Consider the following 26,936-nt stretch of genomic DNA (forward strand, 5'->3'; position numbering starts at 1 on the left):
AGAAAGTAGTTTGCAACTGATGGGCACTTGGCTTGGGCGACACTCGGGAATTCTGAAAGCAAGTTTGGCAAAGAAACAAAGTTAAAAGTACAACTCTACAGCGATTGGCTTATTTCTAGTGAGGAGATAGAAAGGAAATAGGCAGATAGGGAAAAGGCCTCGGTAGAAAATAGTTAATTTTCTGAGTTTCCTGAGGGGCAACAAATATCTGAAATTCCAAAGGCTCAGAGATAAGAAGGCCAGAGCTTCACAAAGCCATCTGTTTACTAATCAACACCCCCCCCCCCCAGCAAGTCTGGCATTCCTGAAAGGAGACCCTTCAAAGGACTTGCAAATACCCTATGCAAATTTTGAGAGCTACTTCCCAGAATTCTCATTGGAATCCCAAAGTCACCCTAATCAAAAGAGGACTTGCAAGTGGTCATACCTTTGCTTTAGTCACACGGTAAATGGAACTTTCCCTCTTGGGACCCCCTCCTCTTTTGGGGAGCTGTTCTCTTGCAGGTTGTGTTGGCCCTGAGAGAAGGCAGAGTGCATCTGAGTGCACTGGCTCGGGCGACTCTCGAGTAGTGACCTGAAGGCCTCTGCTGGACATCAAGGCTGGCCAGAGCCCCTAGGGGTGACCTGTACCTCTTTCCTGGCAAATCGCGTGGACTCTGAGAGAAAGTAGTTTGCAACTGATGGGCACTTGGCTTGGGCGACACTCGGGTAGTGACCTGAAGGCAGCTACTGGACCCCGGAGTTCCGACCGCCCCTATGGGGTGTTCGGCCACTTTTCTCTATTCCCTTCTGGCAGATTGCATGGACGCTGGAAGAAAGCAGCCTGCACCTGAAGGCAATTCGGATTGGGCTACTCTCAAGTATTGTCCTGAAGGCAGCTGCTGGACCCAGAGTCCCAGCCCCTTTGAGGTGTTCAGCCACCCTCCCCCATTCCCTGCTGCTTCCAGTAAACCTTTTACTCCCCTTCCTGAGGTCTGCGGGTGTCATTCTTCGCTCTCCGTAGACAAGAACCCGGTAAGGAAACGTCGAGTTCCTTCTTAGAGAACTCCGTTTCATCTCAAGGAAACGCCGGGTTTCCTCTCAAGAAACCCCCGTTCACTAGGACAGGTGAGAGTTTTTAAACAAAGTTTGAAATTTTGGAAGATTCTGGTCTATAAACTAAAGATGGCTGCTGTCTGGCCACCTGTTTGACAGAAAAAAATTTCTACTTCTTCCATAATCTCCACCTTGGTGGATTCCAAAGACACAGGAGGCAGGAGGCAGGATGAAGCTGGGCATGGTGGCACACGCTTGTAATCCCAGAATGTGGGAGGCTGAGACAGGAGGATCGCAGGTTTACAAACAGCCTCAGCTACTTAGTGAGGCCCTCTGCAACTTAGTGAGACCCCGTTTTAAAATAAATAATAAAAAATAGGGCTGGGGGTGTAGCTCAGCGGTAGAATACCTCTGGGTTCAATCTCCAGTGCTGTAAACAAAAGCAAGCAAGCAGCAGGCACCCTGAGCACCCTGAGTTATCTGTACATCAGTCTTGGCAGTCCCTGGTGCCTGTAAGGGTGTGTTTCCTTGAATCCACAATCTCAGGTGCAGAGGCCAGGTTCTGGTGGGAGGCAGAGTGGGGCAGGGGATGGAGAGGGCATAGTTGGGATCTGCTAGACCTGGGTTCAAGTCCCGAGTCTGCTGTTTACTGGGCGAATATGGTTAAAATAGGTGGAGACAAGGAGGGATTGAACCCAGGGGTATTCTATTTGGGATTAAGGACAGGCTGCCTTCCTGCTTTTCCCACAAGAGGTTAGGAGGTCTGGCAAGATGTGTGGGGGAGTCAAGGGGTCCAAAGAGCTGGGGAATAGGCAGAGATGCCCTGCTGCCGGAGGGCTACTCCCATAATGCGAGCCGCCACCCTGCCACTGGCCAGGAGGCAGATTTTAGGATTTAGGGCAAGTCCAGGGAGCTTTTTGGGGCCAGATACGGATCAGATCCGAGGCTGGCAGCCCCAGCCATTGTCTGCCAGCCGGGCGTGGGTCCAGTGCAAAGGTTACTCAGCAGGCTGAACCCGCCTTTCCCATTCCGGTCCCCAGCTCTATTGACCTTATAAGGAGAGCAGGAAGGAAGGCCAGCCAGCCTCGCAGAGCCCCAGAGCGCCTCTGAACAGACCTCACTTCTTGCAAAGAGTGAAACAGAACGTCTGTGGGAAAGATGGCGGGGAGTACAATCCTGCTGGCTGTTGTCTCTGTTCTCTCTGCCTTTCAGCAAAGTAAGAATCACAGGGTGTGTGTGTGTGTGTGTGTGTGTGTGTGTGTGTGTGTGTGCGCGTGCGCGCGTGCACGCATATGAGAAATGGGAGGGAGAGAGGCCGGTGTACTCGCTAGTGGTCCAGGGTCTCAGCAGAACTCTGCTCAGGGCCGTCTGCTGCCTCCCTTCCTGGGACCCACAGAGAAAGACAGGGAACATGACAGCGGTTACATCTTCTAACAGGGATGTCATGAGCCTCAGGGCCCAGTGACTCTGCATCATCTGTGGTCACAACCCACAGTCTAGTTCAAATGAGCATTAGAAGTGTGCCCACTTAGCAGTGAGCTCATCAAGGTGGTATATGCCTATAATCCTAGGACTTGGGAGGCTGAGACGGGAGGTGTGCACATTGGAGGCTAGCCTCAGCAACTCGGTGAGACCCTGTTTCAAAAAAAAAAAAAAGAGCAAAAAGTACTAGGAGTGTAGTTAAGAGGTAGACTGTGCCTGCGTTCAATCCCTAATACCAAAAAAAAAAAAAAAAAAAAAGTGTGCTCACTTGCAAGGAGTATAAATACTAAGAGTGTTTCAAAAGTATTATTGTTTCTGCTTCTTATCTTGGTTGGGATTTCTTGAAACCTTATCTTTTAATTAATGTGTTTTCTTAAGTAAACTGTCTATGGCAGGTATGATTATCAAGTTAAAAATATCCTGCTGAGAAATGAGCTTTAGATTAAGTAATTAATTATAAATATTAAAAATACTTTCCTACTAGGATTACTCAATATCCCCATTGCTTGGTTAAATTAAGTTTTTTTTTTTTCTCCAGTGGAGATGCATTTGCCTGGTTCATGGTGGGGAGCAGGCCCACCCACAGTGTGTACAGGTTTACCTCCGATGCTTGGGAGGGTGCGGTAGGAGGAATCTCAACACAAGTGCTTTTTTTTTTTTTAAATGAAGGACACATATATATTTGTTTATTTGTGTATTTATTTGGTACTGAGGATTGAGTCCAGGGGCATTCTACCTCTGAGATACATCTCAGCCCTTTTTATTTTTTTTTATTTTGAAACAGAGCCTCACTAAGTTGCTTAGCTGGCCTTGAACCTGTAATCCTCCTGTCTCGGCTTTCTAAGCAGTGGGATTATAGGTATGTGCCCCTCTACTTGGCTTGTATACTATTCTTTATACAGACATATACATTTATTTATCTTGGGAAAATACGAGTGGAATAACTGAATCATTTGGTTGTGATGTTCATCTAATTTAAAAATTCCTTCCAGCCAGGTGTGACACACGCTTGTAATCCCAGCATTCGGGAGGCGGAACCTCAGCTACTTAGTGAGGCCCTCTGCAACTCAGTGAGACCCTGTTTCAAAATAAAAAATAGGGCTAGGGTGTAGCTCGCAGGTAGAATGCCTCGGGGTTCCATCCCCAGTACCGAAAACAAAGCAAAACAAAACAAAACACAGAATAAAAATTCCTTCCAAATTGTTTTTCAAAGTGGTTGTGCCATTTTATATTCTCACCAGCAGTAAGCATTATTTGAAAGTTTGTTATATCCCATACTAGAGAATAAACCCAGCGGCATTCTACTTCCAGCCATATTTTATTTTTAAATTTTGAAACAGGGTCTCATTAAATTTCTAAGAGTCTTGCTAAGTTGCTGAGGCTGGCCTTGAACCTGAGAGACTCCTGTCTCAGCCTCTCAAGGACTGAGAAACAGGCATGTACCACCCCTCTCCCCCAGGCCTGGCTATGCGGGCTTTTTTTTACTTTTTTCGGTACTGGGGATGGGACCCCGGGGCATTCTACCTTCGAGCTACACCCCAAGCCCTATTTTTTATTCTTTATTTTGAAACAGGGTCTCACTGAGTTCCAAAGGGCCTCGCTAAGTAATAGCCGAGGCTGTCCTCGAACCGTGATACTTCCATCTCAGACTTCCAAATGCCGGGATTACAAGTGTACGCCACCACTCCTGGCTCTATCTGGCTCTATGCGGGCTTTTTATTCCTTTTTTTTTTTTTTTTTTTTTGGTGGTACTGGGGTTCCTGGAAGCCCTTCTACCTCCGGGCTACACTCCCAGACCTATTTTTACATTTTTATTTGGAAACAGGGTCTCCTAAGCCAGCGCGCGCGGCTGGCTTCGAACCTGCGCGATCCTCCTGTCTCCGCCTCCCAAGCGCGGGGATGACAAGCGTGCGCCACCAGCCCGGCTTTTTATTCCATCTTGAAATCAGCTTTGTTAAGTGATGACAGGAAAGGCCATGGCTTTCACGGTGCGTAGTCTCCATCACAGTGGGATCCGGGTGATGCCTGCACAGGCGCACGTCCCTGGGTCGGGTCCCTCTGCACGTCCTCACTTGGCTGAGTTTTAGCACTGGCATGACCTGTTGCTTTAATTTTAGTCATTCCGGTAGGCGCACACCGTTTAACTGCGGTTCAGATCTGCATTCCACTGATGGCTAAGGATGCGCCACGGCTTTGAAGAGCACCTCTCCTTTGCTTGCAGGTTATTTTGCTTTGCGGGTTGGAGCAAAGAGATTGAAATGTAAGGTCGCGCCCCCCGCGGTCACTGGGCCGCTGGAGTTTGAGAGAATCTTTCGTGCACAGTAAGTAATGTGTCTCCACCCTCCAGGGCCGCCAGAGACACAGCATTCCTTCCTTCCTTCCTTTCTCCTTCCTTCCTTCCTTCCTTCCTTCCTTCCTTCCTTCCTTCCTTCCTTCCTTTCTCCTTCCTTCCTTCCTCCTTCCTTCCTTCCTTTCTTTTTTTCTTTCCTTCCTTCCTTCCTCCCCTTCCTTCCTTCCTTCCCTCCCTCCCTCCCTTCTTTCCTTTCTTCTTCCTTCCTTCCTTCCTTCCTCTCCTTCCTTCCTTCCTTCCTTCCTTCCTTCCTTCTTTTTTTCTTTCCTTCCTTCCTTCCTCCCCTTCCTTCCTTCCCTCCCTTCCTCCCTTCTTTCCTTTCTTCTTTCTTTCTTCCTTCCTTCCTTCCTTTTTTTTTTGAGGTACTGGGGATGGAACTCAGGGGCCATTCTACAGCCCAGCCATATTTTTTATTCTCTATTTGGAAACAGGGTCTCACTAAGTTGCTGAGAGCCTCACTAAGTAGCTGAGGCTGGCTTCGAACCTGTGCGATCCTCCTGTCTCAGCCTCCCAAGCGCGGGGATTACAAGTGTGCGCCACCACGCCCGGTTTTAGACACAGAATTTCTGACTAGGGGAAAGAGTTATGGAGAAGCCCTGAGTTCACTGGCAATAAAAACCACTCTTCCTAAAACCCTCCTCCTGGTCCATGAAGCTTGACGTGTCGGGTGCACGGAGTCTCTACCCAGCTTTATTTCACATTCACTGAAATAAACCCAAACAGTGGAAATTTAGGAGGAACTTGTACGTCGCTCAAGGCAAGCAACTTGGGCAAAAACTCCCCTCTGGTCTCCCGAGAGTGCAGAAGACTCAAGTTGAATCAACTATTCTGTCATTTTCTCTCTTCTGTCTTTACTGTCCCCTCTCTACTGCAGAACAGAGGTAGATCAGTGCACCCTCTGTCCATTTCTCCACGAATCTTTCCCTAAAATCAGCAACAGAGGAGAACGAGAAACTTTCCAGGGCGCGGATTTGCTGAATTTCGCCTCAGCCCATACTCTCTTCTCCGAGCCCCACGGCATGACCGTGATCACCCTGCGTGCGCCGCTGCAGGATGCTCTGACCCCTTATATGCTTGTCTCCAGTCTAAGTTCTTTAAAAAACATTACATGAAGCCGGCCGTGGTGGTGCACCTTGTCATCCCAGCATCCAGGAGGTTGAGACGGGAGGGTGGCGGTTCACGGCCAGCCTAGGCTGCTCAGTGCGGCCCTCTGCAACTCAGTGAGACCCTGTTTCAAAATAAAGAATAAGCCGGGCGTGGTGGCGCACGCTTGTAATCCCCGTGCTTGGGAGGCGGAAACAGGAGGATCACACTGGTTCGGAGCCAGCCGCGCGCTGGCTTAAGAGACCCTGTTTCCAAATAAAAAGTTAAAAAATAGGTCTGGGAGTGTAGCCCGTGGGAGTGTATCCCGGAGGTAGAAGGGCTTCCAGGAACTCCAGTACCACCAAAAAAACCCCACAAAAAACAAAAAACAAAATAAAGAATAAAAAATAGGGCTGGGGGTGTGGCTCAAAGGTAGAATGCCCCTGGGTTCTATCCCCAGTACTGCAAATAAACAAACAAACAAACAAACAAACAAACAAATAAATACATGTATCACTATTTAAACCCTGCTGCAGCCGGGCGTGGTGGCGCACGCTTGTAATCCCCTCGCTTGGGAGGCAGAGACAGGAGGATCGCGCAGATTCGAAGCCAGCCGCGCGCGCTGGCTTAGGAGACCCTGTTTCCAAATAAAAATGTAAAAATAGGTCTGGTAGTGTATCCTGGAAGTAGAAGGGCTTCCAGGAACCCCAGTTCCACCAAAAATAAAATAAAATAAAATAAACCCGGCTGCATTCTTCCCGTTAATATTTAGAGGTTTTTCTTTGTATCATGAGTGGGGTCGGCCCATACTTCTCCTTCTTGTCCTGTCCTTACCATATCATTTTGATATCAAGAGAATGCTAATTTCAGATAAAGCAGAAGGTCATAGTTTTCTATTTTCTCAGATAATTTTAGTGAGATTTAAAGCTGGTGTAAAATGTGGCTTAAAACTATCTGGACCTGAGGTTTGTCTTGTGAAAAAAGTTTTGAACTATGGGATTTCCTTTCTTTAATAATGATTGGACTGTGGAGGGTTCTTCATCCTTTTCTTTTCTTTTCTGAGGATTGAAACCAGGGGCCTTTATATCGAGCCCTATTTTATTTTTATTTTTTTGTGGTACTAGGGATGGAACCCAGGACATTCTATCTCTGAGCTCTGCCCCCAGCCCTATTTTTCATTCTTTATTTTGAAACAGTTTTCACTAAATTGCGGAGGGCCTCACAGGCTGGCCGTGAACCTGCGATCTTCCTGTCTCAGCCTCCCAAGTACTGGGATTACAAGCGTGCACTACCACACCCGGCCCCTATTTTATTTTTTATTTTGAAACAGAGTCTCACTAGGATGTTAAGAGTATCACTAAGTTGCTGAGGCTGGCCTCAAACCTGCAAGGCTTCTGTCTCCGCCTCCAAGGACTGGGATTACAGGTGTGCGCCACCATGCCTGGCTATGCAGACTTTTTATGACCTCTTGGATTCAATTTTTTTTTTTTTTGGTGGTACTGGGGTTCCTGGAAGCCCTTCTACCTCTGGGCTACACTCTCAGACCTATTTTATACTTTTTTATTTTTGGAAACAGGGTCTCTTAAGCCAGCGCAGCTGGCTTCGAACCAGCGCGATCCTCCTGTCTCCGCCTCCCAAGCAGCGGGGATTACAAGCGTGCGCCACCATGCCTGGCATTTGGATTCAATTTTGAAACAGGGTCTCACTAAGTTTCTGAGAGTCCTGCTAAGTTGCTGAGGCTGGCCATGCACCTCCATCCTCCTGTCTCTGCCTCCCAAGTACTGGGATTATAGGTGTGCCTCCATGCTCTGCTTGACTTTTATTTTGGTCATTAAATAAAAACATCCATTAAATATTTATTGAGCCTCTTTCTATACTGAAGCCTGGCCTATATTGGTGAGCAAATCAGACGGACGTCCTTGCCTGTTTGGGGTTTACCTTATAGCTGAGAAAGATTAAAAATAAATAATGAGCCGGGTGTGGTGACGCACACTCGTAATCCCAGTACTTGGGAGAATGAGACAGGAGGATCGCAGGTTCACAACCAGGCTCAGCTATCTAGTGAGGCCCTCTGAAACTTAATGAGACCTGTTTAAAAATAAGGAATAAGCTGGGTGTGATGGTGCACACTTATAACAGCATTTGGGAGACTGAGACAGGAGGATCACAGGTCTGTGGCCAGGCTCAGCTACTTAGTGAGGCCCTTTACAACTTAATAAGACCCTATTTCAAAATAAAGAATGAAAAAGAGGGCTGGGGGTATAGCCCGATGGTAGAATACCCCTCGGTTGCAGCCTCAGTGCCGCACACACACAAAAAGAGCAGATAAAATTATAAGAAAATATATGTTAGAGGGAGAGACCTGCTAAGAAAAAAGAAAAGAAAAAGGAGTGTATTTATCACGAGAGGTCCTGGAATGGGTTGTAATTTGAAACAGGGTGGTCAATGTTGGCCCTGCTGAGGGGGTAGCACGTAAGCAAGGGCTTGCAGTGAGGGAGTTGGACTGTGAGCTTGCAGAGACAGAGAAAGACAAAGAGGGAGGGGGAGAGAGAGAGGGAGAGAGAGAGAGAGAGAGAGAGAGAGAGAGAGAGAGAGAGAGACTGCATTGAAGCCTCCAGTGACTCTTGGTTGCTGTATGTGCAAATGATAATATTAAATTATTATCACTTCTTTCTTTCTCTCTTTCTTTCTTTCATTCATCTTTTTCTTTCTCTATTATTTATTTGCAGTACTAGGGGTGGAACCCAGGGGCATTCTACCTCCGAGCTACAACCCCAGCCCTATTTTTTATTCTTTATTTTGAAACAGGGTCTCACTGAGTTGTAAAGGGCCTCACTAAGTAGCTGAGGCTGTCCTCGAACCACGATCCTCCTGTCTCCGCCTCCCAAGCACGGGGATTACAAGCATGTGCCACCACACCCGGCTCTCTTTTATTTTTATTTTTATTTTATTTATTTTTCTGTGGTACTGGGGATTGAATCCAGGGGCATTCTAGCTCTGAAATATACCCTCAGTCTCCCCCCCTTTTTTTCTGAAACATAGTCTGTCTAGGCTGCCAAGGGTCTTGCTAAGTTGCTAAGGTTAGCCTGGAACCGAGGAGAAGCCTGTCTCGGCCTCCCGAGTACTGGGGTTGTAAGTGATGTCACCGTGCCTGGCTATCTTTTATTCTTTTACCAGCATTTTACTGAGGCTTCTGGAGTGAAAAGAGAGAAGCATGGGTCCAATCAGCCATGGTAACAGGATGTCGCCGCCGTATGTTCTTGACACCCTGAACACACGTTCATTTCCTCTTCGACGGAGGTCTCTGCTCAGGGTCCTGGGCAGGCAAGAGCATCTTCTTCCAGCTGTAGGAGCCTTTTGGTTTATGGGATTTCAAACTTATCCTTCATTTATTTATCCTTATCCTTTATTTATTTCCTTCATTTAGGAAAGCAGTACTTCTTATTTCTGGTAGATGTCACTAAAATTTCTTTTTTCCTCATTTAAGCTTAAAAAAAAAAGTTGATTCACAGTAAAACCACTCAGTGATACGCAGAGAGGTTAAACCTTGGACGGTGCTAGGTTAATGCACGAGTTTGGGAGCCACTGTGCTATTTATAAAAACCCCCGCGGGAGGGAACTTTAGATCTTCTCACTCATCTTCCAGAATCTCAGGACCCTTGTTGGGAGCTAACGGGCTTCCAGCAGGCTCAATCCCCGGCCACTTCTTGGTTCTATTTTCGTTTTCGCAGTTTCCACACATTTGATTTACTTTCAAGTTACTGCTCTATCTCTGTAGTCCTTTTCGTCCTAGAAATAAAACTGGACACCTTTTCCAAATATTTCTCTTAAGCTGCTATTTATAAGAGAAGTGTACAAACCTAGTTCCTCCGCGAGAAGTGTTTGGTTTGTATAATCTCCGCGAAGCAGGCGGGGGTTACAGAATAGTGCCGGTGTCTCCGGGAAGGCTGAGTGCGGACGGCCCCACCCCTTCTTTGAAGTTCTTGGCTTTTCTGCTGTGCTAGTCGAGGTCCTCTAAGGTCTAGGATAAACCTGGCCAGGTTAGATTACAGGGATCACTGGTGACGCCATTTAGGCTTTCTCTGAGGTGGTTGGGGTTGAAGTCCCTTAGGGATGATGTTCCTTCTGCAGTCTGCACAGCACCCTATGCTTTTCTCCGTAGTGGGCCCCTGTGTTCTCCCAGCCCTGGGAGAAGGAAGGTCCCTTCCTATCTGGCTCTCAGGGACCAAAGCGTTGAGTCCCTCCAGCTCCCATAAAGCTCTAGGGCCTTGACTTTCATGGAAGCACTACCTCTCCCCTGCTCTTTTCTCTGGTTGCGTTTGTTTCAACACCACCCACAAGCCCAAAGTTAGGACTAGTTTTCACTCTCAGTAGAAGCTGACCGCTTTGCGATCACATCTGGTGCCCCTGAGTATCACTGAAGGAGTTGCTTCATGTCCGAGGGGCACCGAGGGCAAATGGGTGCTTGTTGGACAAGAGGAGATGGCTGCTGTGGAGGCATCTGAGTCACCAGCCCAGGCCTCCTCCACCAGAGTCCAAGTTCTAACCCCTCCTCCCTTCCCATGGGGAGAGGCCTCAGAGAAGACGGTCTTCCAGAGCTTGGCACCCCTTTGCCAGGAGACTTTTTTTTTTTTTTTTTTTTTTTTGGTAGTCCTGAGGATGGAACTCAGGGGGCATTCTACCAATGAGCTACATCCTCTGCCCCCCCTTTTTAATTTTTTATCTTATTTTATTTTATTTTTTTGTTGGTACTGGGGGTGGAACCCACGGGCTTTCTACCTCCGGGCTATACTCCCAGACCTATTTTATACTTTATTTGGAAACAGGGTCTCACTAAGTTGCTGAGAGCCTCCCTAAGTAGCTGAGGCTGGCTTGGAACCTGTGAAGCTCCTCCTGTCTCAGCCTCCCAAGCGCTGGGATTACAAGCGTGCGCCACCACGCCCGGCTTTTATTCTTTATTTTGAAACAGGGTCTCACTAAGTTGCAGAGGGCCTAAGTAGCTGGGGCTGGCCGTGAATCGCGATCCTCTGTCTCAGCCTCCCAAATGCTGGGGTTATAAGCGTGAGCCACCATGCCTGGTTTAGGAGACCTTTATTTATTTATTAATTTAAATCATGAGATCAGTAACTGTCAGAAAATATGAGGGTCCAAGAGAGCACTGCTCGACAGTAGGAGCAAATTTTATCCTGGGATAAAATCTGGGAGGAGGCAACTGACCGGGAGAGAGAGCCCAGGAGTGTCAGGGGCCCCTTCCTTACAGACAAGGGGCTTTTTATGGGAGTTAATTTGGGTGGAGAGCTAAGCAGTCGTGTTTGTCCCTGATTGGTGGGCTCGATACTCGGCCAGAGCAGGTAAATTTATGAGGCTGGGGACGGGGGATGTCTAGAGGCGTTTCTTTTTACTTTTCCGCCATCTCTGGGGTCCTTCGCTTTCAAGCTCCAGTCAGACCTCACGGTGCCCACAGCCACTTTAACTTCCCTGGGACCATTCCTTGACATTATTCCTGAACTTAGGACTTTCTATCTTGTTGAATTCAACTGCCCTGATTCCTTTAGGTGAAAGGCTTTTCTAAAAATTTAAAAAGTAGCTCCAAGTAGTAGACTGATCTTGTTGCAATTGAAATATATGTCATGTGAATCTTGATGCTTTAGGAATGTTGGCCTCTTCTGGCTCGACCGTAATTTTGGATTTCATCATTTCATTAATTTTTTTTATAGTCATTTCAAATTCTAACCCTGAAATTTTAGAAATTGAATCTAGTGGTCTTAATGTGTGCCTAAAAATGATGGAGAAAAGGAAAATCCACATTGATAGTGATTTTTCAGATTTGTGCAACTTTAGGATCTTGGTAGCGTGGGCCATTAACTTTTTGTGTGTGTGTGTGGTATTGGGAGTAGAACCAGAGGCTTTTCTACCTCCGGGCTATACTCCCAGACCTATTTTATATTTTATTTGGAAACAGGGTCTCACTAAGTTGCTGAGAGCCTCACTAAGTAGCTGAGGCTGGCTTGCAACCTGTGTGATCCTCCTGTCTCAGCCTCCCAAGTGCAGGGATTACAGGCGTGTGCCACCGTGCCCAGCGTGGGCCATTAACTTTAAGTGTAAAAGAAGCAAGAGAGAGAATGAGCATACATCCCTGCTTTTCTTACAAGCGCTCACCATCCTGGACATTAGCTGGACACACTGAATGCCCTTTTCCACTGAGTTGCATAGAGATCCCCAAGGCGATAATGACTCTCGGGGACTCATTTTTCCAACTTGCGCATCTTCCACGAACTCCTCCTGGGACCTGTCGCACGAGCTGGGTGATTTTCCTGGTAATCAGGGGACGAGGGGCAGCTGGACTGTGGAGGAGCCACGAGTCTCACTCCATCCTGAGTGGTGGTTAGACTCGCAACCTCCCCGCCAACCAGCGGCTACTGCCCCGTGCTGACTCACCGGGAGTTACCCCACCGGAGCAATTTAGATCGTAACCTGTCCTTATTCAGAGATGAACTCTGGAACCTCTTTTTCATCCCCGGTCCCTGACAGCATTTGCCTGTTGCTCTGACCCTGGGGCGGTGTGGTAATCCAGAAGACTTCCTGGGACAAAGTCCACAGGCCAGGACCTGTTACCTGGGCGCAGTGCAGGCAGGCCCCGGCACATGCAGCGGCTGATTTGCTGCTTCAGAATGAGCCAGCAGAAAAAGAGGAGAGAGGAAAAATTGCAGAGAAAGAGGCAAACCTTGGGAAAACTGCCTTTTAATTCCTCATCAGTTTTTATTTTTTATTTATTTTATTTTTTGATACTGAGGATTGACCAAGGGGCATTCTACCTTCAAGCTATACCTCAGCCCGATTTTATTTTATTTATTTGGAAACGGCCCTTTTTATTTTAATTTTTTGGGGCTTTTATTATTATTTTTTCTTTTTTTATTGGTGCATTATATTCATACATCATATTGTGGTAAAAAACTTGTGTGTACAAACATGTACACATCACTGATTTAACCCCTACCCAATTCCCACCCCATTCCCTCCCCATCCCTCCCTCCCTTGCTTGGCTTAGTGGTTGACTTCGATATGTTTAAATACATTGTGTGTTTTAGAGAATTTCCTCTTCCCCCCTCCTTTCTCCTCCTTTAGGTTGTCTTGTTTGCTCCTCTATGGGATTTCCTTTTTCATCTAGAGTTCCTCCTATGAACCAATTCTCCCTAACTCTCACATATTAGGGAAAGCATCTGATTTCTTATTTTTTTGTGACTGACTAATCTCACTTAGCATAATGTCCTCCAGTTCCATCCATTTCCCTGAAAATGATGTATCTGAGTTTTTTTTTTAATGGCTGAGTAACATTCCATTGTGTCCATATCCCACAGTTTTGTAATCCATTCATCTGCTGATGGACATCTTGGCTGGTTCCATTGTTTGGCTATGGTCCTTTTTTATTTTAAAACAAGGTCTTGAAAGGTTGCCGAGAGTCTCACCAAGTTGCTGAGGCTGGCCTTGAATCTTTCATCCTCCTATCTCAGCCTCCCAAGTACTGAGATTACAGTTGTCACTGCCATGTCTGGCTCGATTTTTATTTTTTAAAAGACATCAGGTATAAGGCCTGTTCTAGGGCTCATCAACTTTTCCCTTTGGAGAATGTATTTTTCAGATTTTCTAAATAAGGTTGTTGCGAGTTAAGTTTCATATGTGTTCATTAGAAACCTATCAGGCGGAAGAAATATTTAGAAATGTTTTAGGCCAAGTGTTTCCTTCACAGCAAAGGGACATACTAAGTAACCCACTGAGAGGGTGAGGAAAATATCGGAGCTTCTATTAATATATATTCTTGAAATCTCATTTTGTGTGCGTGTGTGTGTGTATGTGTGTGAGTGTGTGCGTGAGTGTGTGCGTGAGTGTGTACGTGTGTGTGAGTGTGTGCGTGAGTGTGTGCGTGTGTGTGCGCGTGTATGTGAGTATGTGCGTGTGTGTGTGTGTGTGTGTGTGTGTGTGTGTGTGTGTGTTACTGCGGATTGAACCTAGGGATTTTCTACCTCCAAACCAGAGGCCTACTTGTATTTTACTTTTTTTTAAAAATAGTATTGGGGATTGAACCCATGGACATTCTACCTCTGAGCATTACTCCTAGCCCAATTTTTTATTCTTTACTTTGAAACAGGGTCTCACAAAGTTGCAGAGGGCCTCACAAATTGCCGAGGGTGCCTGTGAACCTCAGTCTCCCAAGTACTGACATTACAAATGTGCGCCCCCATGCCCGGCCCAATCTTTTTTTTTTTTTGGTACTGGGGTTCCTGGAAGCCCGTCTACCTCCGGGCTACACTCCCAGACCTATTTTTTATATTTTTATTTGGAAACAGGGTCTCCTAAGCCAGCGCGGCTGGCCTCGAACCAGCGCGATCCTCCTGTCTCCGCCTCCCAAGCGCGGGGATGACAAGCGCGCGCCACCACGCCCGGCCCAATTTTAGTTTTTTATTTTGACACGGTTGCTGAGGCTGTCCTTGAACCTGTGATTCTCCTGTCCCAGCCTCCCTAGTACTGGGATTACAGGTGTGAATCATTCAATTTGTATTTTGCATGTCTGACAATGTGTACAACATTCTTTTCCAGCTGAATGTCCCAAGTTCTTAGTGGTTTGACACATGAAGGCTCCTGTCTTGCCCTCGTCTGATCCTCTGTGGGAGAGCCCTAGTGGATCACCTTGTACCTGGCCCCAGAGGCTCCAGCTTCCTTCCTCAGAAGGTCCTCAGAGTCTTTTTCAGCCTGTGGGTGCAGAAAGGTAATCAGGCACCCAGATGGGACTCTGGCTCTGAGTTCCCAGGGAGCTGGAGGAAAAGACTTCAGCTACTTTATCTGGTCAATCTCAGTCTCTACCTGACTCTCCCTTAGTGTGACCAACTTTTTCATTTTTTTCTGAGACTTTTCCAGTTTTAGAAATTAAAGTTCCATGTCCCCAAAGAGCCACTCTGTTCCAAGACAAACTGGGACAATTTACCCGGGATTGTCCTGGTTTTAAAACATGGAGTCCCACATTCTGGAAAGCTCCTCTGTCCCACGCAAACCAGGACGGTGACTCCCTGTGGAGAGCGAGTGTCCTGCCCTGCGCTACCCATGATGTACGGACACCGAGCGACTCCATTTTACACTGCAGTCTGCCCCGAGGGACTCCATTTTGAGTCAGGTGCTGAGGGAAAATGACTCAGCACACTGTCTGTCCAAGTAAACAGCCACCATCTGTCTAGCACAACCAGAAGGCACAGTTAATGAATAACTCGCGCGTGCCAATTTATCAAGTGAAATCAGCAGCGCCCAGACACGTGGGTATCTCAGACCGTATCTGAAAAACCAGTTGCATACCAATTTCATCAGACACAGGACTGCCTCATCTAAGACTCACAAGACAGGGCAGCTCACTGGCCTGTCCCCTGGTCACCTGTTACCTGACAAGCAGCTGCCTGGGAAATCACCACAGGGAAGCACCGCGTGTTGTCCAGGGGTTTCTGCCCTGAGCGGATACTCCCGTCCACAGTGATGACTTCTGGCCAACTCGAGGCTGATGTTCTGAAGCTGCCCTCGGCCCCAGCCCTGTCCCTGACAACTCTGATGACCTGAACGGGTTTGTTGAAACCCTTATCTGACCCTGGTCTGGGCTGCACTCTCTCTGCTTTTGGCCTTTGTCTTGGAGCACATCCTGTAGGTCTCCTCATCCTTTATTTTATATACATCGACTGTGGTAGGATGTGAGACTCGACTGTTACATATCTTAGAAATTTAGATTGGGCCTGGTGTGGGGGTGGCTCAAGCCTATAATCCCAATACTTGGGAGGCTGAGACAGGTGGATCGCAGTTTAAATGCCAGCCTCAGGAATTTAGTGAGGGAGGCCTTGTTTGAAAATAAAAAATAAAAGATTAGGGGTATAGCTCAGTGTTAGAATGCCCCTGGGTTCAATCCCCAGCACCAAAATAAATACACGAATAAATAAATACACATAAGAAATTAAAATTGGAACTGTGATTGCCTCGGTCACAACACCAAGTGAACCACGAGTGTTCACTTGGTGAATGGAAGAAAATGATATAGCTTGTGAATTCATTGCAGTGAATTCTGACAGTGTGGAAGGACGTAAACACGCCTGGTCTGCATGAACTGCACAGCTCGCTTGCTCGGGGCACGCCCCCGATGTCCTCCCCGCAGAGCCCTCTCTGTTACTGTCCCCTGCATGGTCTTTAAGGCCCGGGGAGACATCTGCTTGTGACAGAGAGTAAGTTTCCCTATGATTTTTCCGTGGGGACTGCTGTGTGTCAGGACCACAGGATTGTTGCTGTAGCAACAAAACAGATAACGGCTCGTTTCCCGTTGCTGGGGCGAGGACGGTCCATCAATGGCCACGATCCCCTGGACCTTCTGTGACCACACGACTCAGACGCCGCGAGCGGTTTGGTATTCCGGTTGGGAACCCCTCCTGCGGATCCCCTGCAACACGAGCGTAGGACATGCCTGCCTTTGCCACCGAGAGGCGGCTGTCAATGTTCTCCACGATGGTTTTCCTGTCAATGAAGCCATAATTAGGCGCTGATAGGTCTGTTAAGGCGTTGTCAGTCTCTGGTCTCGCTGAGTGAATCCGTCTGTGATGCCCTCTCTCCTGGTACAGCCTCCTCAGACGGAGTTGTCCTGGGGTGTGAAGCATCTCAACATGGCATCATGGTGCAGGGCTTGGGAGCGGGCTCTGAGTACTGGCGAGGAAAGGGGCTGATCCCATGGCCGGGAGTGGTGATCAGGTAGAGTGGGATGCAGGTGTTAGAAGGCTGATGTCTATCTGGTACTGTCACCAGCTGGGCAGCGGAAAGGACCAGCAGCCAGCGCCAGGGCCACCAACTGGGCGGTGGGAAAGTATTGTCAGCCTCTGGAAGATGGTAGAGGGGCCACCAGAGCCACATCCCTGGGGATGAGGGCTCCAGGTGGCCAGCCAAAGAGGGACCACGAGGAAAGGATAACAAGCCAGCGAGGACAGGAGGTCTGTGAGTCCCCCAGGGGCTGGCTGCTTGCAGGACAAAGGGACCCATTTCTTGGCAGAGGGAAATGTCAGAGAGAGAGAGAGAGAGAGAGAGAGAGAGAGAGAGAGAGAGAGAGAGAGAGAGAGAGAGAAGGGGCCCTGGGACTCTGGGTTTTGCCCAGTATGAGGGCAAATGCAGTTACAATCACCTCCTGGCCTGCATCTAACGGGCTGCTGACCCTCCCTCTCCCCCGGCAGCGTCTCAGCACCCCCTTCCCATCACCCTGGCACTCTGCGGAGTCAGGGGACCGTTCCCAGGTACTCAGCCCCTCTGCAAGCGATTCAAGGGCGAGGCTGCACCGTGCTGCCGCAGAAGGGTCCCTGGTTCTGGAATGTCTTCCACTCACCAAGTGTTCCATGAAGAACATCCATCCACTTCTTTCTGGCCTCCATTAAGGTGTGAAGCTAGTTCCTTGGCTTGGGCGAGGGCAGCCCCCGCCATCCTCTCTGGTTTTACTTCTTTCCTCTTTCTTGACCAAACCTCTCCTTCCGGTCTCAGGTAAGAACCGCAGAGGTGCATCTATGTATCATCCATGGCGACAGGCGTCCTGCAGGCCCCAGGCCCCAGGCGCCACCCCTGCCCAGCAGTTTGGCCTTGGCTAAGCCTTATCTATGGTATTATCTCTCTGCCCTCCAAATGCCATGATAGGCAATTAGGTCACTGTAAAGACAAATCTTGAAATAGTTTGTTTATTTATTTATTTTTTATTGGTGCATCGGAGTCATACTTTTTTTTTTTTTTTTTTGCAGTACTGGGGATGTAACTCAGGGGCATTCTACCCAAGCTACAACCCCAGCCCTATTTTTTATTCTTTATTTTGAAACAGGGTCTCACTGAGTGACAAGGGACCTCACTAAGTAACTGAGGCTGGCCTTGAACCATGATCCTCCTGTCTGAGCCTCCCAAATGCTAGGATTACAAGCGTGCGTCACGCCCGGCTGCTGCAGTCGTACATCTTAATGGAGTACAAGACGGCAGAGGCGTATATACACACACCACTCATTCAGCACTTCCCCGATTCCCCCGAAGCATTTTTAAGAATGGTAACATGGGATGTTTTTGAAGGTACTTAAAAATATCATTCATAGTTTTGTTTTTCCTCTTTTTGTGGAACTGGGGATTGAACCCAGGGCATTTGATCTTTGAGCTACACCCTCAGCCCTATTGTTTAAAAATGTATTATGAAACAGGCTCTTAACTACGTTGCATTCATAGCTATTTTGAATGAAATATGTTGACATGAGACATAAGAGACAGTTCTTACGATATAGATTAATTTAAGGTGCATTGTAAAACCCGATGAATAATGGGACAGTTGTGTTACGTTTCTATAAAGGATCCTGTCAAACGCCAAGAAGTCTGGAAGGACAAAAACATTCCTCCGCTAGCCCCTCTTGTGCGTCCCAGAAAACAGTTGTATGGATTTAGCTGAGGAAAAGGAAACGTTGGGGAGCTGTTTATTTTTTAGGTGGCTGCAATTATTCTTGAGTATACAAATTTATAAAATATCTTTTCACTTAACCCATCCCAGCTACTTATAAACTTAAAAAGACATCCCATCAGAAGCAAAATTATGCCAAGGAGGGAAGACAGCAGTGAGAACAATCTGGGGTGCTTTTCTGAGTATTAGAATATGAGAACGTCAGTGTTTTGTTGTTTTTGGTAGTGGGGCTCGAACCCAGGAACATTCTACCTCTAAGCTATACCCCAGCCCTATTTTACTTTTTATCTTGAAACCGGGTCTCACCAGGTCGCCCAGATCCTCCTTCTGTTGCTGAGGCTGACTCTGACCTGCGATCCTCCGGTCTCAGCCTCCCAGATGCTGGGATTGCAAGCGTGCATCACCACGCCCTGGGGGCCACTGCTTTTAATTCGCTGCAGTGCATCAGTCAGTCTGGGCTCTCAGCCCTTAGTTTCTTTTCCTATAAAATAGGAATTAAATATGTTCCTCCATTGACTTCAGATTTTTTTTTTTTTTGTGTGTGTGTGTGTGTGTGTGTGGGTCTGGAGGTGGAACCCAGGGGCATTCGACTTCCGGGCAACGTACCCTGCCCTATTTTTTATTCTTTATTTTGAAACCGGGTCTCACTGAGTTGCAGAGGGCCTCACTAAGTAGCTGAGGCTGTCTGTGAACCGCGATCCTCCAGGTCTCAGCCTCCGGAAAGCTGGGATTACAAGCGTGCGCCACCACGCCCGGCTTTACTTCAGAATTTTTTAGGGGAATTATTGAAAGACCATCTTTGAATGTTCTGAGTCACTTGGGTGCAAGGCCATGAACGTGAGGGAGTTTTTGAGGAGAAATCAGTTTAGTATGAATTGAGTAACCTCCTGGGCTCTGTACATAAGACACAGAACGCCCTCTGGGCGCAGGAGGCTAACAGAAAATAGGCATGTAGTAGAATGATTCCTGGCCCTGCCCTGGGGCTCCATGATGTTTGAGGCTCACCTTGAAAAGCTCATTCTACCTGGAAGGATCATTTAAGTTCTTTATGTAGCCAGCCAGCCTCTCTCTCTCTCTCTCTCTCTCTCTCTCTCTCTCTCTCTCTCTCTCTCTCTCTCTTTGTGGTACTGGAGACTTAACTTTTAAGTTACACTCCTAGCCTTTTTAAATTATTTATTGGTTTATTATTTATTTATTTATTTATTTATTTATTTATTTATTTATGCAGTAATGGGTATTGAACCCAGGGGCATTCTATCTCCAAGCTACACCCCCTGCCCTATTTTTTATTCTATATTTTGAAACAAGGTCTCATTGAGTTGCAGAGGGCCTCACTAAGTAGCAGAGGCTGGCCGTGAACTTGCGATCCTCCTGTCTCAGTCTCCCAAGTACTGGGATTACAGGTGTGTACCACCACACCCGGCTTATTTTTTATTTTGGAACAGGGTCTTGCTAAGCTGCTGAGACTTGAACCTGCGATCCTCCTGTCTCAGCCTCCCAAGAACTGGGATTATAGGCGTGCGCCACCACACTCAGCTATTATTTCTGGTAAAATAGGCTTTTATGTCCTGACTAAAAAAAACCAGTGAATTAATGCACACTAACCCATGTTTTTATTTTTCTCGTGCAGACAAAACTGTGTGGAGTTTTATGCGGTATTCTTGGTTACATTGTGGATGGCTGGATTGTATTTCAACCAAGGTAATCATAAAATACAAGTGGATTCTGTTCTAATGATGAATCTGGTCACCATTATAGTGTTTAAAAATAATTAAGGAAGAGATAGGCAAAACAAAACAAAAAAACAAAACAAAACAAAACAAAACAAAAAAGACAGCCGGGTGTGGTGGCGCTCAGTTGTAATCCCAGTACTTGGGAGACTGAAATAGGAGGATCACAGGTTTGAAGACAGCCGTGACAACTTAGCGAGGCCCTCTGCAACTTAGACTGTTTCCAAATAAAAAACAAAACTGGGCTCGGGGTTTAGCTCAGAGGTAGAATATCTGTGGGTTCAATCCCCAGGGCCACACACACACACACACAAATAGGGCTGGGGTGTAGCTTGGACGTAGAATGCCCCTGGATTCAATCTCCAGTACTGCAAAAAATATATTTTTTCTTTTATTATTAAATTGGGACTTTTCTCTCTATACTCTAGATGCAAGCATTTTGTCAAATATATATTTTATAATTTTTTTTCAATCTCCACATCTTATTTTAAGAGACTGCTATCCTATCCTGTACCTCTTATTTAAGAGACTGCGACATATTCTGTACCTCTTTCTTTTTTCCCTCCCACAGGGACGGCTGCTTGTCTGGGTCTGGCGTACATTTATGCCAGTCACAAATACTTCCAGGGATATTCAGAGGCTGCTGAAAAAAGGTAAACAGAAGCCGATCATGGTGGGTTTATGCAAGATGCGGTGGGATGAAGCCTCGATTGATCTCCTGGGCCGAGCGCTGAGAGGCACTGGGGGTAGGAGTGACCCAGAAGTGCCAAGTCTCTTGGGCCTTGATTAGGTGTGAGCCGGGAGCCGCAGGTATAAAACTACGCCCTGTGTGTGGACTCTCAGTCCTTGCAACCATTTTGCAGTGCTTCTAGAGAGTTATCAGGAAAAGAATCCTGCCCGGCCTTGATTGTCCTCTAGTGCTCCGAGGAACAACTGCCCCGCCTGTGGCTCGGATGGTTACTTCTCTCTCTGTCTTCCCTGCAGGGTCGGTGGCTTCCAGCTGCGTCTGGGGAGCTTGGGCTTGTTGGGTATCTTAGCCGCCCTGGGGACCGCAAACATCTTTCTGGATGAATACCTGGGCATCCACCTTGCCAGGAAACTGTGATGACAGGCCTAACTCCTTCCTTTCCCTTTTACACTCTGAAGGTACCATTATGCCATTTGTTAAATACTACTACTACTAATAAAACATTTTACATGGTGTCATTTTTTCTTTTGATACTAAGGGCATTCTACCTCCGAGCTACACTCCAGTTTATTTTGAGACAGAATCTCGCTAAGTTGTAGACAGCCTCCCTCAATTGTTGAGGCTGGCTGTAAACCTGTGATTCTCCTGTCTTAGCCTCCCAAGTACCGAGATTACAAGCATGGTTTCATGGGTTAAACTTTATTATTTATTATTTTAATTAATTAATTAATTTTTGGGGTACTGGGGATGGAGCCCGAGGGCATTTTACCTCTGAGCTACCGAGCTACAATCCCAGCCCTGTTTTTTATTCTTTTGATTTTGCAGCAGGCTCTCACTGAGCCACAAAGGGCCTCACTAAGCAGCTGAGTCTGTCCACGGACTGTGATCCTCCCGTCTCAGCCTCCTGAATGCTGGGATTACAAGCGTGCCCACCATAGCTTTCTGGAAACACATCCTTTAGAGAATACTGTCTCACAGCTGAATCTGCTGGGCTGGGTCCATTCGCATCACTGGTGTGTTGCGCTCTGGTTTTAGAGGTGCATGTTGAGGTTATGACTGTTTCTCTGGGTACAGTGCAGCCTGATCTGGGGATCACGGATGCAGTCTGTTTGAGACCACTTCCATCCCCGTGGTGAGTTCCAGCAGATGCTGCTCGGGCAGCTGAGCCTCCTGCACTGGTTGCTGGACAGCAATGGAAGGCCCTAGTGGGGAGCCAGGCAAGCAGAGAAGAGAGCCATCGGCCAAGAGTGCACAACAAGCCGGGCGTGGTGGCGCATGCTTGCAATCCTAGCCTTCGGGAGGCTGAGACAGGAGGATCACGGTTCCTGGACAGCCTCAGCTAACTCAGTAAGACCCGGTTTCAAAATAAAGAATACAGGCCGGGCGTGGTGGCGCACGCTTATAATCCCCGCGCTTGGGAGGTGGAGGCAGGAGAATCGCGCAGGTTCGAAGCCAGCCGTGCGCGCTGGCTTAGGAGACTCTGTTTCCAAATAAAAATGTAAAAAATAGGTCTGGGAGTGTAGCCTGGAGGTAGAAGGACTTCCAGGAACCCCAGTACCACCAAAATAAATAAATAAATAAATAAATAAATAAATAAATAATACAAAATAGGGCTGGGGGTGTAGCTTGGAGGTAGAATGTCCTTGAATTCAATATCCTCAGTATAGACAAAAAAAAAAAGTCATTGTAAAGAACCACCCTGGGACTGGTGCTAAGTGAAGATTCTTGCTCCTGGGAAGAGAAAGAGGATTCTGCCAAGGGCTGTAGCGTAAAACCTACGAAAATATTACCATAAAGTTTGTTTTCTTGGTTCAAATTCTACTGTTACTGGGCAGCCTCTTGATCATTTTTTTTTCTTTTTGGTGGTACTAAGGATTGAACTCAGGGTCATTCTACTTCTGAGCTACACCCCCAGACCTATGTTATTTATTATTTATTATTTTTTGTGCTACTGGGGGTGGAACCCAGGGGCTTTTCTACCTCCGGGCTATACTCCCAGACCTGTTTTATACTTTATTTGGAAACAGGGTCTCACTAAGTTGCCAAGAGTCTGCCTAAATAGCTGAGGCTTCCAACCTGTGATTCTCCTGTCTCAGACTCCCAAGAACTGGGATTACAAGTGTGCGCCGCCACACCTGGCCCTCCTGATGAATTTAACTCCTACTAGATAGACTTTGCGTCAGGGAACAAGCACATTGGCCAAGGAGATGCGTTTCTGATTGGCTTGACACTTTTACCTACATTTTTGGTGTGCTAGTAACCTGAAAAATTTTATTTTTAGAAATCATCTTCATTACTGAAAAAAGTCAATGTCATGGGAAAAGGGATGGAGAAGAACTTTACTTTCTTGGGTCTTACAAGGCATAAACCCAAAAGGCAGTGTGAGGTTCTTGAGCAAATCTATATTAGAGAAAACCAGCTATTGAAAGCATGGGGGAGCTTACTGAGACGATCTGAATAGGGAAAATTAGACGCTATTGGGAATGAGCGTGGATTGTTATTAGGTGTGGTAATGCGATTGTGGCTAGGGAGGAGAATGTCCTCTTTGGAGCTTTGTGTTGATTACTGAGAGGGCAAAGTGCTTGGGTGTGCATAACTTACTGTGAAATGGTTCTTTAAAAGAACATGAAACATTTATGGCAAAGTATTAGTGATTAAGTCTGGTTGAAAAGCATATAGGTATTTTTCGTTCTTTTTCTTTTTTTTTCGGCACTGGGGACTGAATCCAGGGGCTTTCTATTTCGGAGCTATACCCTCAGTCCTATACTTTATTGTTTCTTTTGAAACAGGCTCTCACTAAGTTGCGGAGGGCCTCACTAAGTAGCTGAGGCTGGCTTTGAACCTGTGCGATCCTCCTGTCTCAGCCTCCCAAGCGCGGGGATTACACGAGCGTGTGCCACTTTCCTCATGGTGGTCTTTGCCATCCAGTCTGGAACCCCAGCCCACCACGGGTAGGGCCAGCTACTTCTTTTTTCTTGGTTTGTGTATCCTAAAATTCTTGTGTTTTCTTGATCCATTATTTTTGTGGCACTAGGGGTTGAACCCAGAGGCGTTCTACCTTCAAGCTACACCCCTAGCCCGATTTTGTTTCTTATTTGGAAATGGTCTCACTAGGTTGCTGAGAGCCTTGCTAAGTGGCCAAGGTTGGCTTTGAACCTGTGATCTTCCTGTCTCAGCCTCCCAAGTACTGGGATTACAAGTGTCCACCACCACGCCCTGGCTTCTTAATCCATTTTTTTTTTTTGAGGTACTGGGGATGGAACCCAGGGACATCCTACCTCTGAGCTACACCCCCAGCCCAATATTTTTAGTCTTTATTTTGAAACAGCATCTCACTGAGTTGCAAAGGGCCTCACTAAGTGGCTGAGGCTGGCTGCGAACCTGCGATCCTCCCAAGTACTGGGATTACATGTGTGCGCCTCCATGTCTGGCTCCACAAAATTATTAGTGTCCATTTTCTGAGGCCTCTGAAAGAACAGGTGGAAATTGAATTGCTGTGGTACCAAATCTGCAAATGGACCTCAGTATGTCCATTGAAAAGTAGCATGAGTATTCTATTTGCTACACCCCTCAGAGCACTCTGGCACATTCAGAAAGTTTCATTAAAAAGGCTGAGGTGGGGGGAATAAGCTGGGCGTGGTGGCACACGCTTGTAATCCCAGCATTTGGGAGGTTGAGACAGGAGGAAGATCGTGGTTCACGGACAGCCTCAGCTACTTAGGCCCATTGCAACTCAGTGAGAACCTGTTTAAAAAATAAAGAATAAAAAGCCGGGCGTAGTGGCGCACACTTGTAATCCCCGCGCTTGGGAGGCAGAGACAGGAGGATCGCGCAGGTTCGAAGCCAGCTGCGCGCACTGGCTTAGGAGACCCTGTTTCCAAATATAAAATGTAAAAATAGGTCTGGGAGTGTAGCCCGGAGGTAGAAGGGCTTCCAGAAACCCCAGTACCACCTAAAAATAAATAAATAAATAAATAAAATAAAAAAAATAAAAAAATAAAAATAAAAAACAGGGCTGAGGGTATAGCTGGGAGGTAGAATGCCCCTGGGTTCAATCCCCAGTACCGAAAAAAAAAAAAAAAAAAAAAAAGGCTGGGGATAGGCCCAGAGTGGTGGCTCAGGCTTGTAATCCTAGTACTGAGACAGGAGGATCACAGGTTTGAGTACAGCCTTTGTAAGTAGTGAGACTCTCATGAGCAAGACTGTGTTTTTTCAAAATAAAAAATAAAATAGGTGGTCTAGGGGTTTAGGTCAGAGGTAGAATGTTTCTGGGTTCAATACACAGCAACACACACACACACACACACACACACACACACACACACACAAATAAAAAGGCCAGGGGTGACTGATGTTTACTGTTAAATAGATGTTTAAATAATGACACCGAAATTTTGAGAAAAGAACTACCGTTAAGCAGTGAAAACCCCGAAATGCTCTGTCTGCTTAATTAGCGTGGGTGGTCCATTGAAGAGCCTAAAATGAATTCTACTTTTGGGTTGATTCAGATAATGATCATTTATTTTTTTTTTCTTTAAAAGTGGTATGTCAACATCAACTTTATCTCTACATTTCAGAGTTCTGTACATTTCTGGAAAGGAAATAAGCAATGCTCGATGTACAAAGTAAAAACAGAAAACTAGAAAAATCTGAATCAAATGGAGCAGGTTGTCGTAGGTCATACAGTACAAATGAGTGATCAGATTTCCTCTGGAGTGCAATACCGCTGCTGTGATGGCGAGTTAAGGAGTGAAATAAAAATACTCTATTTTAAACAAACAGTATATATATATTTATATGTATATATTTTTTACAGATAGTAGACCCAGTGATATCTGCAGTATTGTAAAAACTTATGTACAAATAACATTTTTTTAGACATTACATATACATCAGCACCGTAGTAAAAACAAAACAAAACAACCATATTAAAATCTACCTCTCTATGAGTTGGTCCCAGGACTGAGCCCTCGGAAGAAGCTTTGAGGAGCCTATGAATCCCCTCTCTCTCCTCTGGCCACCTCCAGTGTCATAACATTGCTTAGAGATTTATTTCCTGAACTCTGCAGGAAAGAGTAATCATTATGTATTCTGTGTCTTCTCATATGTTTACTTTTTCGTTTTTGGTTTTCATCTTTTCCCATTCATATTCCCAGTAGCAGCCCTCCCCAGCAGGGAGCTCAGGACAGCCTCTTCCGAGAGGGCACAGAGCCGTGGGCCTGGTCCCTCTGGCCTCACCTCCTGCCCTGGCCACGAGAGCAACCGCAGGGCCGTGCCACTGTCCACCGCCTCTCCTCCGCCCTTGGGCTGCCTTTCCTGGGTCGCCTGCTCTGGGCTGTCTTGGGGCTGCTGTGGCCCTGGTCTTCCGTGGTGGTGAGCTTCGTCAGATAAGCTTCCATGCTGAGCTCGCCTGGGGGCAGGAGGAAGGTGCAATCCCCCCATGCCTCATGGCCTCCACGTGGCACCAAGAGAGGAGGCAAAGACCAAGGGACAAGCTTGGTGACAGGAGGCCGTGGACTCCTTCCCGCAGACTCCACTAGGGCCGGATGTCAGGGCATTACCTGGAGAGCAGTACAGAGCTTCTAAGCGGATCACGCTGCCCTTAGAACCACCTCCTCTGCCCTGTATCACCCCGGTCTGTAAGGCGGAGCTATGGATTACTCTGCTCCATCTCTGGGGTTTTATCTTTCTGATGATGAATGAACAAGGCTGATTTGAGAGTGTCGCCATAGGAGCCAGAGCCGGCGCGCTCCAGGCCACTCCTCCCCGGGGACCTGAGAAGTAGTGGATGCGTCCACAGGGAGCATCCGCGTGGCGCACTCCGTTCTGAGCGACATCCATTCAACTCTACACATGTTGCAGAAAGAAATGCCAGTGTTGTCTTCGCTTTAGGCATCGTCTAAGTTTTTCATATATATATATATTTATTTTGGTGGGGAGGGGACTGGGGATTGCACCCAGGGGTATTCTACCTCCGAGCCACACCCCCGGCACTTCTGATTTTGAAAAAGAGTCTCGCCAAGTTGCTGAGAGCCTTGCTAAATTGCTGAGGCTGACCTCGGACCAGCAATCCTCCTGTCTCAGTCT

At 47.0% G+C, this 26,936-nt stretch overlaps 1 protein-coding gene across 1 annotated transcript; it reads left to right on the forward strand.

Annotated features, from left to right (window-relative positions):
- Positions 1–2,193: 2,193 nt before the first annotated feature.
- On the forward strand, positions 2,194–26,240 carry MGST2 (microsomal glutathione S-transferase 2; the record flags this gene model as incomplete). Its single annotated transcript, XM_080697149.1, has 5 exons — positions 2,194–2,251; positions 4,739–4,838; positions 20,062–20,132; positions 20,733–20,814; positions 26,006–26,240. 5 exons carry the CDS (start codon positions 2,194–2,196, stop codon positions 26,238–26,240), a joined length of 546 nt encoding a protein of 181 aa, XP_080553275.1.
- Between the last annotated feature and the right edge of the window lie 696 nt (positions 26,241–26,936).

Source organism: Muscardinus avellanarius, assembly GCF_963383645.1.
Source record: "Muscardinus avellanarius genome assembly, chromosome: 6".
NCBI lineage: Eukaryota > Metazoa > Chordata > Mammalia > Rodentia > Gliridae > Muscardinus > Muscardinus avellanarius.